This window comes from Lissotriton helveticus, chromosome 6 (genome assembly GCF_964261635.1).
Source record: "Lissotriton helveticus chromosome 6, aLisHel1.1, whole genome shotgun sequence".
Taxonomy (NCBI): Eukaryota; Metazoa; Chordata; class Amphibia; order Caudata; family Salamandridae; genus Lissotriton; species Lissotriton helveticus.
The window spans coordinates 1,720,553,442-1,720,571,784 of NC_136067.1; the positions used below are offsets into that span (position 1 = coordinate 1,720,553,442).

An 18,343-nucleotide genomic window follows, 5' to 3' on the forward strand; every position below is an offset into this window, starting at 1 on the left:
GCTCAAGCAGGAATTTGTGTGTGGGCTAAAAAACACCCACTCACTCATTATCAGGGCCTAAGAGTTAGAAATGATTTCCAGGTTTGGATTTTCTACTAGTCTTTTTGCAGTCATCGACATTTAAAGCTTTAGAAGAAGCACTTGAAAAGTTATTTTCTTAAGTTTTAATGTTAGCAATAACATCAAATGGTATATTGGGGGGGAGTTAGGTTCCTTGACTTGTCCTTCAGATTTGAACATTTTTCAAGATCAATGGTCCTGAGATTGGATATGGGAACAGCAAGAAGTGATACTTCTGGTTGTTTGTCCAAAGCTAAAACAGATTAAACCAGACTGTTACATACCTTGGATGTATTGAAAGCACTTAAGATTCATTTGAAGAATATAAAAGTAGAACAAAAGCATGACTCTTTAAGAAACTGTAGCATAGTATAACATAGCTAGGTTCTATGACAAAGCATGGTGTTTGTTTTTGTTCTATAATTTCAGGGTTAAGTGAAAATGTTCCTGTTAAAAACGAAAATAAATATAATCAATCCAAAGGATAAGAAGCCATTAAAGAAGTTTTATCCAAAGCACATTATCCATTGGTGTCTGCGGAAATGTTTTTTTTTTTGCAACGTCATTTTTTGTTATTAGATCACCACATGCAGTGTTAAGCTTTCATCAGTACTGACAATACAGTCGAGCAGAATGTTCCAGTCATTTCTCGTGTCATTGATCTTTAGCTGGCCTGCCACTGTTCTATTTTATTTCTCTGCATTCAATGGAGCAGAAAGGCAGATTGCACAGTTTGCAATTGAAGAAGGGCATTGAAGGGCCTTTTCTTTACCTGTAAAGCAGTGATTGAACACTTTCTTATCCTTTTCCAACGTTAACTCCTTTATTCCTTTGTCGGGGTCTTTCATTGTGAGGTACAGGGCACTGTATAAAGATAAATAAAACCATTAGGAACCCAGTCCATTGGCTAACTTTCATCATCTTCATAGACTGTGTCCAGTGAGCTTCCCTACCGTGTAGTAGTCAGGGCCAGTCAGGGAAACCCAACGCAGCCCTGGAAAACATGTTCAAACCCAGCCCCATCTCGCTCTTTCCATACAACAAATTTCTCTCTCACCCTCTTCTATCTCTTTACCTCCCTCCCTGCCTCTCTTTCTCTCACACCTTGAAGCCCTTGTGCCTGCTGCAATTCACCATGGTGACCTGGGGAGAAGGCCGGAATAGAAGTTGGCAAATTTTGTCAGATTGTCTCCCATACTAAAGGTAACGAGCATGTCTGCAAATTAGATTTTAGGGGTTGCGGTGGTGGTGGGGGGTGGTTAACGGGGGGGGGGGGGGGGGGTTCTTTCCCAAAATAAAAATACAAACATCTATGTATGGTGGAATTTACAACTCATCTCTCATTATAGAATCTTGTCCAATCAGTGGATGGATAGATGGAAATCAGAGACAGGGCTGCATGGCATACTGAATGAATAGTTTGGTGGTGAGGAGTGGGTGGATGAATTCATCAAAGACTTGTTGACTATAAATAAAGATGTTAGCGAGGCAGAGAAAATGGTGTGCTTTGTGTGTTTGTGGCAAATGATCTCAATGCACTGACTTAGGGTTGGTGCTCAGGTTTATATTTTAACTTCCGGATTAAACATCAACCTCCACAAACAATACCACCACCAATCCTTATGAAAAATGCATAGCATGGATCTATTTATCATAGTGCACTAATTTAGTGCCTCAAAGAATTAAACACAAAGCATTAGGCTTTGATCTAAAACGGGTGACAGAAACCATGTAGCTGCTGATTTACGCAGCATGAAACCAAAAAAACCTTGCATCAATCCTGGCTTCCACCTGACCACATTCTGTGATTCTAGGCAATTACTTTTTTCGCAGTGCCTCCTTTTCCTCATCACAAAATGAGGCACCTTGAAATAATGTGTGCTGAACAAAAATAAACTTCTATAATGTTACTCTTTCTATAGTAAAATACTAGATTATATTTAGGGACATAAGACATCTGACTTTTTGCTTGGTTTACTAATAGCATCGCTGTTAGGGCAGTGATAGTGGGGGCATGAATGTTTCTAAGTTTATGATGACAATCGATCACTTATAGCAATTGCTGGTGAGAAAGAGATTTTAAATTAACAAGAAAGTAGTTGGTTGTAATAAAATTAGCAAAATTAACGTGCAAGCTTTAATGAAAATAATGTTTAGAATGCATAAAACTGTAAGCTATCCTATTTACTCACTCTAGATCTCAAATGACTGAAGCTATGCTGCTTGAAAAATAAACTTGAATAGAAAATGCTAAATACGCATGTAAAAAGTTTGTTTCTTGTCCTCCCTATGAGCATGTTTTTATAATAATTAATAGGCTACTTATATATTTTCAAGTATTTCCGCTGAATGTTTCTACTTACACAAAGACCACTGTATATACATGACTAACATTTGTCGTTTAATGGGGTAATGAAGAGTTCAGATATTGAAATGTTGAGTTTAAAACATAAGCTTGACTTTATAACCAACTTGGTTTTCCACATCAATGATGATTCTGCTAAATGTTTTCTTTTTATTAGTACAGATGTTTCCACTTCTACAAAGACTATTGTTTGGAAACTTGATATTAGAAGGTTAAAGCTTACATATGGGAAAGTAAGCCTGAAAGAGGCAAATTCCCTGTGAGCACATAGTTGTTATAATTTAGTTGAAAGAGTAACATTGAAGTCTGTGGACTACTGTATTTGTGTGAGAAGATGAGGACCGATCCTGTTCCCAGGAGAGCATTGGACAGTGATTGGCTGTCGGGCAACCAGAAGAGCATGTTAATATAGAAAAAGTTGATGCTTATATGAAAAATGATACATTCATGTATGAGAAGAAATCGCGTCTTTATTAATGAATTTGCAGGTTGTGAGCTCCACATCAACCCAACTCGCAAATATGTAGTCAGGCAGGCTCTGAGACCTAGGCACGTGTTTACTCATTGATAGGTCACAGGTGGGGTGGCATGAAGCTGGCAGATAAATGCACGAACAGGAAACTATAGATCAATCCCACATATAGGCGCAGCAACAATGGTCAAGGGAATTGGCCCAAATAAAGCACACATGCACTCTCCCAAAATACCATAAAGTCAGGTTCCTCAGGAGTTGGAAACATATAGCCAATCAGAACGCAGCACATGCGGTGATCACTCGCTCCCCATGCCAGACATTTGGACGCGTTACCCACTGGCCACATTGTGTCCATGCACGGTCAAGGTCCACTTGTATTTTCCATTAGACAAGTAATTTATGACTCTTATATAAGCCTGGTCAGTGAACTCCACTCCACTTGCGAAGTTTGTGCAATTTTCCGCACTCTGCGTTACGCGTAGCTCGCTGAGTTCCGACAAACTACGCTTCGAATAGCGGAGCAGAGTATTTTTCCTCGCTCATGAATGCCAACATCAAGTTGGCAAGTGTGAATGAGGAAAATCCACCTCCCTGTGGGATTTTTTCTCGTTTGCGATCGTCAAGGTCAAGTTGGTGAGCGCAAGAGTGGAAAATCAACCTCTCTGTGAGATTTCTCAAAGCGGGCGTCGGATTTCTCATTGCGAGTGGTCGCATATGCTCGCGACCGCTCGTATTGAGAAACTGTCTGTTCACGTTAAGAAAGCTTCCACTCGAGTGAAAAAACCTGCTCAAGCAGCAGAAAGGAAGCAACACCCGCTTGCGCTGTGCATGGTGGAGTTCGCGATGATTACACAGAGCGGACAAACACACAGAGCTGAAAATCACCACGAACAGCATTTATCTAACGCACTCCACCACTTGTCGAGCTCCCCATAGCACAGTGGATTTTTTTTGCACTTAGTCCATGAACTCTGCCCAGGCTTACTTCTAAGGCAGCAGCTTACATTCCTTGCTGCACATGGACCTCTGGAAATACTTTATTGTCCACGATGAACTGTATAAAAAGAGGCTGCAGACTGATTGTAAATGGAGACAGTCCTCAGACCCTGCGCCTGTAACTGTTCTCCAGGCCTCTCTGTTTAATTTAACAAACTGTTCATGTTTTGCCAAATGCCTCTGGTCTCTTGTTTTTTCAAGGTATTTCATGTTCAAGCAACATTTTGGTGAGGCACCATCGGAGCTGATTGGTACCTCAAACCTGACAGCAGCCCAAGGAAGGAGACCCCACCTGGACGGATTCACATTGGTGCATCATGGAAGGTGAGCAGACACCGCAATTGATTGAAAGTTCTGCTGAATCTGCAGCCAGAAGGTCCGTCCTGAAGCAGCCGTAAGAGAGGGTAAGAGACTACTTCAGAACCTAATCTAAAGCGTCTGGCATATGGTAAACCAGGGAGAAGTGTAAAAAGAGAACCTGAGTGCCCTGTCACTGACAGAATCTGGCTTATTACCTATTTTATATGTCCTAACTGAGTAGTCGCAAGGCAGCCTCAGGGGCAATCCAGTGGAAGTTACTTTTTATATAGCATGCTAGGAAAAGTGAATATTTATTGTATAGCCCTTTGACACTATTGTTGTGATATAGCTATCCTGATTGGGTGTAGTTGGAACCTCAATCTTATATTCTTTCATCTAAAAGGGTTTCTCAGTGCCACTGATTTCTTAACACCGTTGGAATCTGAAAGGAGTGAGAGGTGGTGATCGTTCGGAACGCTGGGCATGGCACAGATGGTACACATGACTCCTGGGTGTTATACAGGGTGCTATTTGGACATTTATGGAAAAATATTTAGATCTGGCAAACTAGATTTAACTTGAGGCTGGGCAAGAGGGGCCTGTGGTTTTTGAGGTATTCCGTTTTCCGTATTTATTACCATTACCTTTGTCCCGGATCCAATATTGGCAGACCATCAGGCTTACTTAGCACAGTGTACTGTGCAGAGCTTCCCCTAGTCACAGGATAGGAGGCCCTAGGACTAGGCTATGACATTTTTGACAAAGCAATCATTTTTTTATGTCAGATTTTTGTTGAGTTGGTGTAATGTACATATGATGTTATGGTGTTACTATTTATTGCAAACTGTATATAGTACACAAATTAATATCAAGCAGATACTGTTCTAATGTTTAATGTTTTTCCTGCCTATTTTTTCATACTTCACATGTGGGCGCTGTTATTCATTGGAAACTGTATTTTGTGAAAAGATGATATTGAGCATATACTGTTTTTATTGCATCCTTTGCACCTATGTCATAAACCCTTCAGATGCATTGCCATCTGTGTTTATTCATATTGAATTGCTTGATGCTTCTGTAGATAGCACTAAGCTCATCATATATAAAACTGTCGGAGTGCACCACATACATTTGTCCCCACGATCAGATCAAAACAAAGACTCCCCAAAAAGAGTTAAGTGGTATTTTTTCCTCCACAACTACCACAATTATCATGGATTCGACATTAAAACACATGGAAACCATGTTCCCCACACTGGCAAACATAATGAGTGTTGACACAAATGGCACGCACATGTTTCCCTGACCTAAGGAGGGAACTTCGACAGGAGAGAGGCATTACTAGAGTTATGAGCCAGCGTCGAAGAGGCCCAGATCGATAACCCTACATTACCGATAGAAAGTAAGGCGTCAGCACCTACCCCACCCCCCCTCACCCCGACCCCCATGTGCAGGAATGGAGGTGCTCATGCCATCTCCACCTGCAATAGGAAAATTCCAATCCACCAATAATAGAACCCGGTAGGCCTCCCACCAACAGACGGATAATTAGGCCCAAGCATGAGAAACCAACAGGCTTGCAAGCCCAGACGATTCCAGCGCAACCCAAGTCCCTCACAAAAGTCCCCAAAAGCCCAACCCCCAGTCTACAACATCCAACACATAGAAACTCAGCAGCATAGGGAACACACACTCCCACTGGTTTGAGTGAACATATACAATTGACAGGGAGATGTGTGGTGGTTCTAGATAGTAACACAGCATGTAAGGATGAGGAAAGGAGCCTCTGTTTCCCGTCAACTGATGACGAGGTTGAGGTTACAGGATTTTCCCAGTTAACGAAGGGGGAAACTCAGTAACTGATGCTCAAAGAAGAAAAGACACACAACCACACACACCAGTCAACCACGGGCCAGCCAGAAGAAGACCCTATACAATACACCATACAGCTTCCACAGAGGCATGGGGTGACAAGGCCATGTTTAAGGGAAGGGATAGTCCCCTTATCGAAAGACACTATGGTTATGCAAGAGTTTTTGGGTACAGTGACAATAAACCCCTCAAACTGGATATAGGAGGTAGTCGCCTGAGAAGACATCTAATATATTTTCCCTCAGCCCCAACCAATCAATCTATTAGGGCGAGACTTGATGACCAATTTAAAAATGACCATCCAGGTCTCCGACAATTAGACTATGGCCTGCTCCTCCCCTGGAGCCCCTTCCCTGGGACCTGTGTCATTAAAACACCACCACATCACAGGTAGACAAGCAGAGACATCACCTGTCAACCTGACTACCTTCACTGAGGCAGTCTTGGAGAACATAAAAAAACTCTTTGAACTTTGCAAATCTGTTGAGCAGTGGGTACATCATGCACACAGTCTCCTACTTAAGGCTACAAAAAGAAAGGGAAAAAGTCTTTATAGCCCAAAAGATATTGGAGGAGGAAGAAAGTTGCAATTGCGCTACATACTCACAAGCTGGGTTCCCTGAGACAAATCAGGAAACAGGGGTAAGGCACAAGGGGACAATGGCCATAACAGCTAGAACCCACGCGCCTTTAGAAATGCTGTGCTCAACCCATGCCACCAACACAGTGCCCCGTGCACAAGGAGGTGGAGAAGACGAGGAAATAATACCGCCTGATTGTGTTTTTTGTAAATAATTGAATCTATGCTCTAATGTTTCTCCTTTCTTCTCCACTCGAGCACCCCTTTTCACTTTGACTTTAATTCTTTCATTTCTTGCGCCGTTTATTTGATGTGTTGATGATAATATAAATAACTGTGTCATCCCGTTTTTTTGATAAATACAAATTTTGAAATGTGGGTTTGGTGTTTCATTGCCTTTCCAATAACCTTCTTCTCCCATGTAGCTTGATTTCTTTAATGCAGATTGAATCGCATTTCTAAGCTATAAATTAACCTGTGGATTAACTCAATCTAATTAATAGTCTAGGGCCATTGTTTTTGTATATCATTGATACCCAGGTCCTTTGATTTTGTGGGTGTTACCCCATTGATTTAATGGTCTCTTGTGCAGGTATTCCTGCGAGGGTTGTATTTTGTATTTTGTGACTTGTTATATGTTTTGTACTATATATGTTACTGTGCCAATTCACACACTAACACTATTTGAAAAGTGTTTCGATTCATATTCAACCTCCAGACATGGTTGACAATGAAACCTTAACCTATAGTGAAGATTACATTAAGAATCTGATTGGCGAACAGGGAGGGGGCAGCTTCCTAGGTAGGCCAGTCAGCCTAATAGATCCCACACTAACTGATAAAATCAATAAGTTGGAGCGTTTGGAAAAGAAACTTGTCAGAACCAGACTCCACGGACACACATTGGCACAATATCTCCAAGCCAACGTAATTCCAGTGGGTCTCCAGGTTCGGAACGAACCTGCAATATTTGTGGACAATCCGGTATTTAAAGGGAAATTCAGTTTTATATCTAATAATTGCTCCAGGCACTGGATGGTGCTTGGAGTTGAAACCGCACTGGAGGAGGTTACAAGGTTGATTAAAGAAATTACTGAATTAAGGAGGGAGATTACTGAAGACACGGCCCTAAAAAACGCCAAGGAAACTCTGGAAAAATTAGACAAAACCCTAAAGGAATTTGACATATACACACAAACCTTCAAATTGGACAAACTAGCTAACGACATCAAGGCGTTTGACAAAAAGAAGGTTTACCCTTACCTCACGGAGGGATACTACAGTCAAGACACAAGAGGCACATACACCACTAGAGGTAGAGGGGGGTATCGCAGATACAACACCTTCTCCAATTCCTCAGTCAGCAGTGGCTCTGAGACAGACCAACCATCCACCAGCACTGCAGGACCAGAAAGAGACCAGTCTTTTTTAGAACAGGACACATGGACAGATCAACGAGGCCGGGGACGCCCCTGGGGACGCCCAGGGGGCCGTGGTCGAGCACCATGGAAACAGAACAGGGGCCAACAAACTTGGAACCGAGGGAGAGGCAAACAAGTACACTTCGAACAGGAATCCCATGGGGACATCCGAACCCGCTCACAACACTACAGATGGTAGATAGGAATACTACACCTGTACATAACAATTCTCTAGTCAATCTATCCAACTATAACCTTACAGATGATGAAAAGCAAGTGTTGCAAAAAGGGTTGTCATTTGTCCCGACTAATCTACCGAATAGTTTCAATCTAAAATTGGAACTTTTCCAATTTTTCCGCAAAGTTCGGTTGAAATATCATTTCAACAAAATTCCCTACACTAATACAACAAGTAGTACCGGACTGAGACCGCTATCCACTTTTACTCCTCCAACACACATGATGCCACCAAGGATCTTGGCATATGAACAAATGGTGCTGGGAGATGTTACCAACTTACTCAAGGACAAGAAATACGTGAAATACAACATCTCTAAGAACGAAAGACAGGCTCTAACTAACCTAAATAACAACCAGGAAATAGTTATAAAGCCTGCAGATAAGGGTGGGGCTATTGTATTTCAAGGAAGAGACACTTACAAGGCAGAGATCCTTTCCCAACTATCCAAAGAGGGCAACTATAGGAGACTCCCGCAAGATCCCACCGAAGAATTAGCTACATCCATCAGGGTAATAACTGACAAAGCCCAGCAGGAAGGGATAATCACCAAATCAGAATATGAATACCTTAATAATGCATATCCCCGAGTCCCGACGATATATACGGTCCCCAAAATACATAAGAACTTAGTTGCACCACCAGGGAGGCCCATCATCTCGGGGTGTGGGTCAGTATTGGAACCACTATGTAAATTCATAGACATCTTCTTAAAGCCCATTGCGGAGTCAACCACATGCTATCTACGAGATACCATACAAGTGATACAACTTATAGATGGCAAACTTTTTGATCCAACTCAAGAGTTACTTGTGACAATGGACATTTCGTCCTTGTACACAAGTATTCCACAGCCAGCAGCAATGACTACAATCGAAATGGTATTAGAGAGCAGACCACGTCCACATAGGGTACCAACTAGTTTCATTCTGTCACTACTGGAAATTGCAATGAGAAGGAATTACTTTGTCTTTGATGGTAAATTTTATGAACAGACAAGTGGAGTGGCGATGGGGGCAAGCTTTGCTCCCAATCTAGCGATCATCTTCATGGATGCCTTCGAACACACATGGATTTTAAATGACATCAATCCATACAGACCCAAGATTTTAGAATGGCGTCGGTATATAGACGACGTGCTCCTCATTTGGAGGGGCACGGTGGATGAACTAATGCTCTTCCACACTTGGCTAAACGAAAGAGACAAAAACATACAATTCACCATCGAGAACAGTAACAACTCGATTAATTTCCTAGATTTAACAATAAAAGAGGAGGATGGTTCCCTGTACACCAAGCTTTTCAGAAAAACAACAGAAAAAAAAACACTACTTAGATATTCAAGCCACCATCCCGCAACCTCAGGGACAACCTACCCTTTGGGCAGTTCCTGAGGTTAAGGCGTAACTGCACTAAAAAACTAGATTACTTTAGGGAGTCTGACATATTGATGAAAAGGTTAATTGATCGAGGTTACCCTAGAAGTATGATTAAAAAAGCTCGCAAACGAGCATGGTTCAACAACAGAGAGTCCCTGTTAGAACCCAAGCCAAGAGTGGACAAAACGGACAACAGACTCATATGTGTAACAACCTTTAACACACGCAGCACTGAAATCAAGCAATCTATTAATACACATTGGCACCTAGTAGCGGAAGAGATAGGGATAACTGAACCTCCCATGCATGCCTTCCGCAAAGGTAGAAGTGTCAAAGATTTTGTGGTACATTCCATGCTGCCACAAAATAAAACAGACAACCAAACATCACTCTGGAACATTCCCCCAGTATTGGGACATTCCAAATGCGGAAGCTGCAAGGCATGTAAAATGACATCGGAGAGGAAATCCTGTACCTATAATAATTACACCCACACTTTCCAACAACATACCAACTGTAACACGACGGGCGTTATTTACGCCATACTGTGCCCGTGTGGTTTCATGTACATCGGACAAACCACTCAGAAAACAAAAACGCGCATATTACAGCATTGCAGCAAAATACGCTGCAAGGTACCAGGTGCACCACTAGTGGATCACTTTTTACGATTTAACCACCAACCTGAACGTTTCACTTGGTGGATAATTGAGAAAGTTACTAAAAATCCTTGTGGTGGGAACTATGCAAAACTTTTAAGTACTCGAGAATGCCGTTGGATGCACCTGTTTGACACAGTGAACCGTGGCCTCAATGACCGGGAAGAGGTCCTGAGACAGATGGTATCAATTAGAAATGGTTGACAAATAATTGTTGTAAACATTCTGACTATCTAACTCGTAGAAACCATTGTATATAACAATATGGTCATGATAATGGATTCTAGTATACATGACATGTACACTGTTTATGGTAACGAGTGTTTGTCTTTTGTAATTTTGTAATGTTTTAACTTTTTGTTATGTTACTCAATGTGTGCACACTCTTCCGTGTGCTAATATCTAAAATGCAGATAGATGTAATAAACAAGGTGGTATTTACTTTTCTAAATGGGTCAGATCCATCAGACATTAATTGATGCCATAAATTGCAACACTATATGGTACCCAGATTAAAGATTGTGTGCAATTGTACCTTAATATGTAATCAATTCTTATTGGTATCGTGATACATCTGAAATAATGTTAACATTCGAAGTAGTCCCCTTTTCTAATGCCGATCGTATCCATCCGAGTGCCCGCTCTGAAGTCTGTCCTTAGTGTCGAGGCTCAGATACGGCCTGTTCCTATTGGCGGAAAGGTATACCACGTGATCGCATGTGGAAACACGGAAGTAGGCTCCGTTTTCCACCGCGTCCTCCACCCGTTTGGAATCAGAGATGGCGACTGGTGCTCAAAACCCCTGAACCCATTGCAACACGCAGGGTGATAGCCTTACAGGTATGTTACTTTCGATGGGTCGACCCGTTACACCCTTCGATTGCTGAACTTACGTATCTGTTGCAGTACGATAGAAGCAGTTTCTCATTCGAACTTCTCTGCATTATTCATTTTTACTCACAGGCAACTCCGATACCTGTACCCCTGCGGGAGCAAATTAGTGGCATATTTAATCTTGAAGCCACAAGTTTGGATACAGGGACACTGACTGTGGTTTAACAATTCCCTGTATTACCGGATTGCCCAGGAGGCGCCGGTAGGAAACTTCTGCCACATATAATATTGGTAAGTGCAGTTTTCCTTCATTAAACAGCCAATGAACCCAGTGTGGAGCGCCATTAACTGTTGTACCACTGATCCTATTGTGGATGGTAATTGATCCCATTCGTTCCTTGCAGGTTCTAATCTTCACACTACAATTTAATTTCAATAAGAGACCATCTGAATTCGAACTAGGTGAGTCCTTATATTTTTAGAGGTGGACATAATATTCAGTAGGTTGTAGCCGTCGGGAGACGGGCTCTCACCTATGTCCCCCATTTGTATTTACCTAACAGGTGAATCCTAACCAGCAAGAAGGGAGTCGCACCTAACCAGCTGTGTTGGTAATGTACTCACCAAACCCCTATACAAATTACCACTACGGAAAAGAACCAATTTTAAATCCTACCTCATTTTTATACTCCAGGTGGCTGATCCAGACAACGAGTGCGATCACGGCCAGCCCCGCGCCCTGCTCTTCCCTCCCCCTCCCCCCCCCAGTCCTGAGGAAGACCCGCAGCCGAGGAAGCAAAATTCCCTAGAGCACAAGGGTCGAAACGTCGACATTTTTAGTTTTTGTGCCTGTACCCTCCATAGTCCCCCTTTTCCCCTTCAGAAAACCATTTTGGACAGGCCTAATTAATCAGCGGAAATAATACCGCCTGATTGTGTTTTTTGTAAATAATTGAATCTATGCTCTAATGTTTCTCCTTTCTTCTCCACTCGAGCACCCCTTTTCACTTTGACTTTAATTCTTTCATTTCTTGCGCCGTTTATTTGAAGTGTTGATGATAATATAAATAACTGTGTCATCCCGTTTTTTTGATAAATACAAATTTTGAAATGTGGGTTTGGTGTTTCATTGCCTTTCCAATAACCTTCTTCTCCCATGTAGCTTGATTTCTTTAATGCAGATTGAATCGCATTTCTAAGCTATAAATTAACCTGTGGATTAACTCAATCTAATTAATAGTCTAGGGCCATTGTTTTTGTATATCATTGATACCCAGGTCCTTTGATTTTGTGGGTGTTACCCCATTGATTTAATGGAGAAGACGAGGATGCCTGATGCGATGTGGTGCACTCACAATGCCTAAGAACCACTTTCAGCTGTGGATTACTGTACCTGAATGAGAGGCTGTAGTAAAGTGTGCTGCCCCAATTAAGCACACATATCTGGAGGGGTATGTGCGCTCCCAAAACACCACATGAGTTCTGAACATATAGCCAATCAGAACACAGCACATGCATTGATCAGATGCTCCCCATGCTGGACATCTGGATAAGTTACCCACTAGCCACTTGTACTTCTTTTTAGAGTTTTATGTAGCACAAACTAGACCCGACGATATCAGGTATCAGAGCGCTTTACATGAGCACCAGTTGCGTTACAGACAGACACTTTTGTTGGGCATGGGGAGATTAAGGGCCAGATGTAGGTCGCCAAATACCGACCGGTATTTGGAGTTTGAGATGTAGGGGGCCTAAATTTACAGAATCGGTAAAGTTACAGATTCGGTATATTTACCGATTTGGTCAAATACCGAATCGGTAAATTTACCGATTCTGTAAATCCAGATGTAGGTGGCACTGAAAACAGTGCCACAGGCCCTTAGGAATTCGTTATTTAACACCAAATAATACTTGGTGGTAAATAATGAATTTCTATGTACATGCACATCTGTGCATGGACACCGGTGCCATGTGGCACACATACATGCCCTAAGGGCATGTATGTGTGTCACATTGCACACAAGCCAGAATCAGGGGTGCAACAGGGTGTCAAAGTGACACCCTGTCCCCCTTGTAAATTCGGTAATTTTACCGAATTGGTATTTACCGATTCGGTAATTGACATTGATTCCTATGGGCCTCAAGGCCCATAGGAATCAACGGCAATTACCGAATAGGTAAATACCGATTCGGTAATTACCGAATCTTACCGATTCGGTAATTGAATCGGTAAAAATACCTACATCTCAATTGCCAGTTCTTAAATACCGAATCGGTATGATTCGGTATTTAATAATCTGTATCCGGGGATTACTTACATCTGGCCCCAAGTGATTTGCCAAGAATCATAGGATGTTGAGCGTTGTTGCCAAGACTCAAACCTGGATTCTCAGCTTCGAAGTCGACAACTCTAGCCGTAAGGCTACTTCCTCTCCCCAACTTTTCATTAGACAATTAATTTATGACTCCAAAGGCAGCAGCTTATATTCTTTAACATAGATGGACCTCAAGAAATACTTTATTGGCCACGATGAACTGTATAAAAAGAGGCAGCAGCCTGATTTTAAAGTGAGACAGTCCTCAGACCTTGCACCTGTAACTGTTCTCCTTGTCGCTCTGTTGAATTAAGCCAACTGCTCCTGTTTTGCCAAATGCCTCTTGTCTCTTGTTTGTTCAAGGTATTTCATGTTCAAGCAACAGGAACATGCTGCAAAGGTTTCATGAAATGTGATGTCTATATAGTGCCTGTACTTAGAGCAGTACATCATTGCCACGGCCCTCGCTTTCTATAGAGACCACTACTCTTTTCCATTTACCCAGACCCTGACTCTTAGGTCCCATTGCTATGAGAATAGGGATTCTTCCCTTTATGGGACGTGCTTGAACGCATTTATTACATGATTTGATTAACCAATATTGATTTTATATTACTGTCATTTATATATTCACCTGTGAATTTAATATGAATTTACCTTGCGATTTGCAATAAGGAGAATCTACTAAAAGATGTGATTAATAAAACCCTTTAAAATACTACCAACTTTATTTGGTGATCAAGTATTAGAACAGTTATTGTGATTATCATTTGATGTATTGCTTAATCCTCTACTTCTCTAAAACAACGGCAAAGATCCTTCACATGTGAGAGGGTTTAGCCCTGATGCAGGTAAACCATTACTGTAAATCCCTGTTTCAGCTCTAACAATTTTAGTAGCAGGAGAAGGGATTATGCTATGAGAAGAAGAGCTATAAATAATTACCCTGAGTTAGAGTAATACCTGAGTTCCATAGCCCAAAGCCCAGAATCTAAAGACTGGCAAGGGGCAGTTTTGAAGTTGTTTGCTGTAATGGAGGTGTGAGTATTAATAGGGTTATGTATTGCAGTTGTAATTGTTGTTGTTGACATTGTTGAATGCTACAGTTGGATGAATTATTGACGTTAATGCGCGTATTGCGAAGAAGTTGAACAGCTTTTTGGGCTCGACTTAGCCCAAGATCCCGGGATATTAATAATAATAATAAGGGAGTTTTATAAAGCGCGCGGTTACGCAAGCTAGCGTGTCCCTGCGCTAAGACAGATAGAAGCTCATAAAACGGGCCACAGAGTCAGCTAGGTTTATCGTGCATAAAGGTGTGTTTTTAGCTTCTTCCTGAAGTCGGCTTCAGATACTTCTAGACGAAGGTCCAAGGGTAAGGCATTCCAGCCCTACGCCACCAAATAGCGAAAGGATCTGCCTCCCATGCGAGCCTTTCTCGTCCTGGGTACCTTTAATAGGCCACCATGGGAGGAGCGCAACGCTCGCGTGGGTTCGCATCTGGAGACCAAACTCTGGAGTGGTGCTGGTGCCCTCCCATTAAGGATACGGTGACAGGTACAGAGGGCCTTAAACTCCACCCTGCTCTTCACCGGGAGCCAGTGAAGAGTCTGAAGGGCTGCTTTGGAGGCCGATCTTTTAGGACGCTTCAGAATAAGGCGAGCTGCTGCATTCTGCAGTACCTGGAGACGATTTAGCACCTTACTGGTAGCTCCAAGGTACAGTAGGTTGCCGTAGTCTAGGCGCGATGTCACGAGGGAATGCACCAGCGTCCTGTGGGCCGACATGGGAAGAAGATCTAATACCTTCCGCAGACCTCTTAGGACGCTGAAACAGACACCCACCACACGGCCTATCTGAGGTCCAAAGGACAAATCAGCATCAAGCCAGACTCCAAGATTCTTGGCTTCCCGGCAGGGGATTGGGACCTCGCCTAGGCAAGAGGGCCACCACGCCGACGACCACACAGATGGGCCACCCTCCACCACGAGCACCTCGGTCTTATTGCCATTCAATTTGAGGCAATTGGTGGACATCCAGGTTGCCAGCTCCCGCATATATGTTCTAAATTTTTCCGCCGCAAGACCGGGTGCGCGCGAAAGGGAGATTGCCAGCTGCGTATCGTCGGCGTAGGATACGATATTCAGACCATGGCCCTCCACAATAGAGGCCACCTGGGAGACATATAAATTAAACAGGGTCGGACTCAGGGACGAGCCCTGGGGCACGCCCTGTCCCAAGCAGATCTCCCCGGAATAGCATTCACCCTGGCGGCCCTGGAAGCCTCTTCCCGTCAGGAAGGACTGGAACCATCTAAGTGCAGTGCCCGATAGTCCTCCATTATTCAGACACTGTAGCAAGGTGGTATGTGCTACAGTGTCGAATGCCACACTTAGATCCAGTAGGATGAGGGCCATGGTCTGTCCTTCATCCACCCCTTGATGAAGAGTCTCCACTGCCATCAGAAGCGCCGATTCCGTGGAGTGGCGGGAACGAAAGCCAAACTGGGTGTCATGCAGGAGGGCAGCCTCCTCCACGAAATCCATCAGTTGTACATTAATCGCTTTCTCCGCAATTTTGGCCAGGTAGGGTAGAAGGGAGATAGGTCGGAGGTTCTCTAATTTTTCAAAACTGATGTTGGATTTCTTCCTCAGGGGTAAAACCACCGCCTGCTTCCAGTCTCTAGGCACTATCCCAGTCTTAAATGACAGGTCTAACAGGTGCCTGATGTAGGGTTCCAGCACAGGCAAGCTATCAGCTAGCCTTTTAGGCGTAGTGGGGTCCCGAGGGGATCCGGACTTGATAGATTTACATATCTTTAGGAGGTTCTCCGGGGGCGGGGTGACGAAGTTGGTCAATCTGTGTCTATTCCCCCAATCCCTCGGGATTTCCACGAACTCAGTCCCTGCCGTGAGGTGACTAGAAAAAGATGAGTAGATTTTGGTTACCTTCTCGGCGAAAAAAATTGCGATCTTATCACAGGATTCCGCCGAGCACTCATCTGGGGCAGTGACTGGAGTCCCACCCGAGAGAGATTTATAAAGCAGAAAAAGCTCCCTCGTGGAGTTGCCAGCCTCACTGATTCTGGTGGCATAGTGTGCAGCTTTGGACTTCCTAATTAGTCCATGATAGAGTCGCCTCTCGGTTAGATAAATCTCCCTAGTTTCCATTGAGAAAGCTACTCGCCATTGCCTTTCCACTCGCTTTAGTGCTGCCTTTGCAGCCCGCAACTCATTACTGTACCACGGTGCAGTTTTCTGCGTGCGACCACCTACTTTGGCACGCGAGAGTGGAGACGTGCAATCAAGCGCCTCAGTTATACGTTTGCAAAGGTTGGAGTTAGCGGTATCCGCATCATCCCCCCCTGGACTCCCTCCTTTGATGAGTGCTGCACATAACTTTACCTGGGAGAAGTTTGCCCATCTCCTCCTAGAGTAATATCTTGGTGCTGGCACCAGTGCTCTTGCCCCGGGAATGCGTACGGAGAATGGTACCAGATAGTGGTCCGACCATGGGATAGGGATGGGAGTCATTGCTTCTACATCCCCCAGTTGACAAATATGGGGTCCAACAAGTGTCCCAGCTGATGAGTGGGACCACCTACTATCTGCTTAAATTGGAGGTTTACTAGCGCCTGGCAGGGGATCCTTGGTAGCATTGTCAGTGGGGTTAACCAAATGAAGATTTAGATCCCCTAGTACCAAGATTTTGTCTATGCACAGGGTAGCCTCCATAATGCCTTCTACTAGACTCTCTTCAAACCGAGCCATAAGGCCTGGGGGTCTGTAGATTAAGATAAGTGTACAAAACATTTTAAAGGAATTTTTTCTTGTCTGCTAGAGATTTGTGGTGTAGGTCTTGAGGTATCATTGATTACACAATTGAGTTAGGGATTTTATCGAACTGTTGTGAAAGTACTAATAGTGATTGATGTTGACAGAGCCAAATTGAGCACAAGGTGAAGCTACATTGATTAAGGGGATTTTCCACTGGTTGAGATTTTATTCATGGTTGTGTGAAAATTCTTTTTGTGAAAAAAGTTAGAGGTTGACAAACCTTAAAATTCTAATTGTTGAATGACCTTCTGTTTTCTCTGGTGAAGCAGTGCGATCACACATCATAGTGTGCTGTGCTATGATTCATTGGTTGATGTACTGTGTGCTGTTATTGGTTGATGATGATACAAGGTGCTACCCTGCTGTAGGCTAATTTGTTCTGTAAGTGCTGCATTGAGATTGGTTAACGAGTCTTCAAGTATTAACATTTTTATGACATTGCAGAAAAGAATTCTGACATTTACAGAATTAAAACCAAACATTGTGAAGTTGAATTTCACTGTTTACTAATTGTTGAATAATCCAAAAATCATTACATTATTCAGGGGTTTTTAAGAGTCTTGTGATAGATGATGTAACAATTACGGTATGGTACGGTGAAGTACACCAGCACATTATATGGCAACTAATGTGAGGTTACATAAATGTATTGCGACTTATATAGCGCACGTATCACCCGAAGGCATCAAGGCGCTTGCTTAGGGAACCCGTCCTGGTATTCCCCTGTGAGATACCCCGGCAGGGTATCCACAAGGTGAAAGCCAGGCATCCTGCCGCGAGGGGCCGTAGTGGAGATTAAGCTAGCTATTTCCCAGAGTCGCAGAGTGTGACCTCGTGAGTCGAGTAGGCACCGGAGCGAGAATTGTCGAGTCCGTGGAATTTTTGAGCCCGAGTCCCGCCGAGGCGGGGAATCGAACCCTGGTCCACGGCCGATCTCAGCTTCCGAGTCTGCCGCCTCTAACCACTGAGCCACGCTTCTCCACAGTACATGTTTGTGGCTTTGTTAGTAGCCC

At 43.3% G+C, this 18,343-nt stretch overlaps 1 protein-coding gene across 1 annotated transcript in view; it reads right to left on the bottom strand.

Moving 5' to 3' along the window:
• The window catches only part of PLEK (pleckstrin), a 318,328-nt gene that overhangs the window by 112,291 nt on the left and 187,694 nt on the right, over nt 1-18,343 (bottom strand). Inside the window, exon 4 of the mRNA XM_078649592.1 lies at nt 833-924. Coding sequence (XP_078505718.1) covers nt 833-924 — 92 coding nt within the window. The remainder of the gene's footprint in view (nt 1-832; nt 925-18,343) is intronic.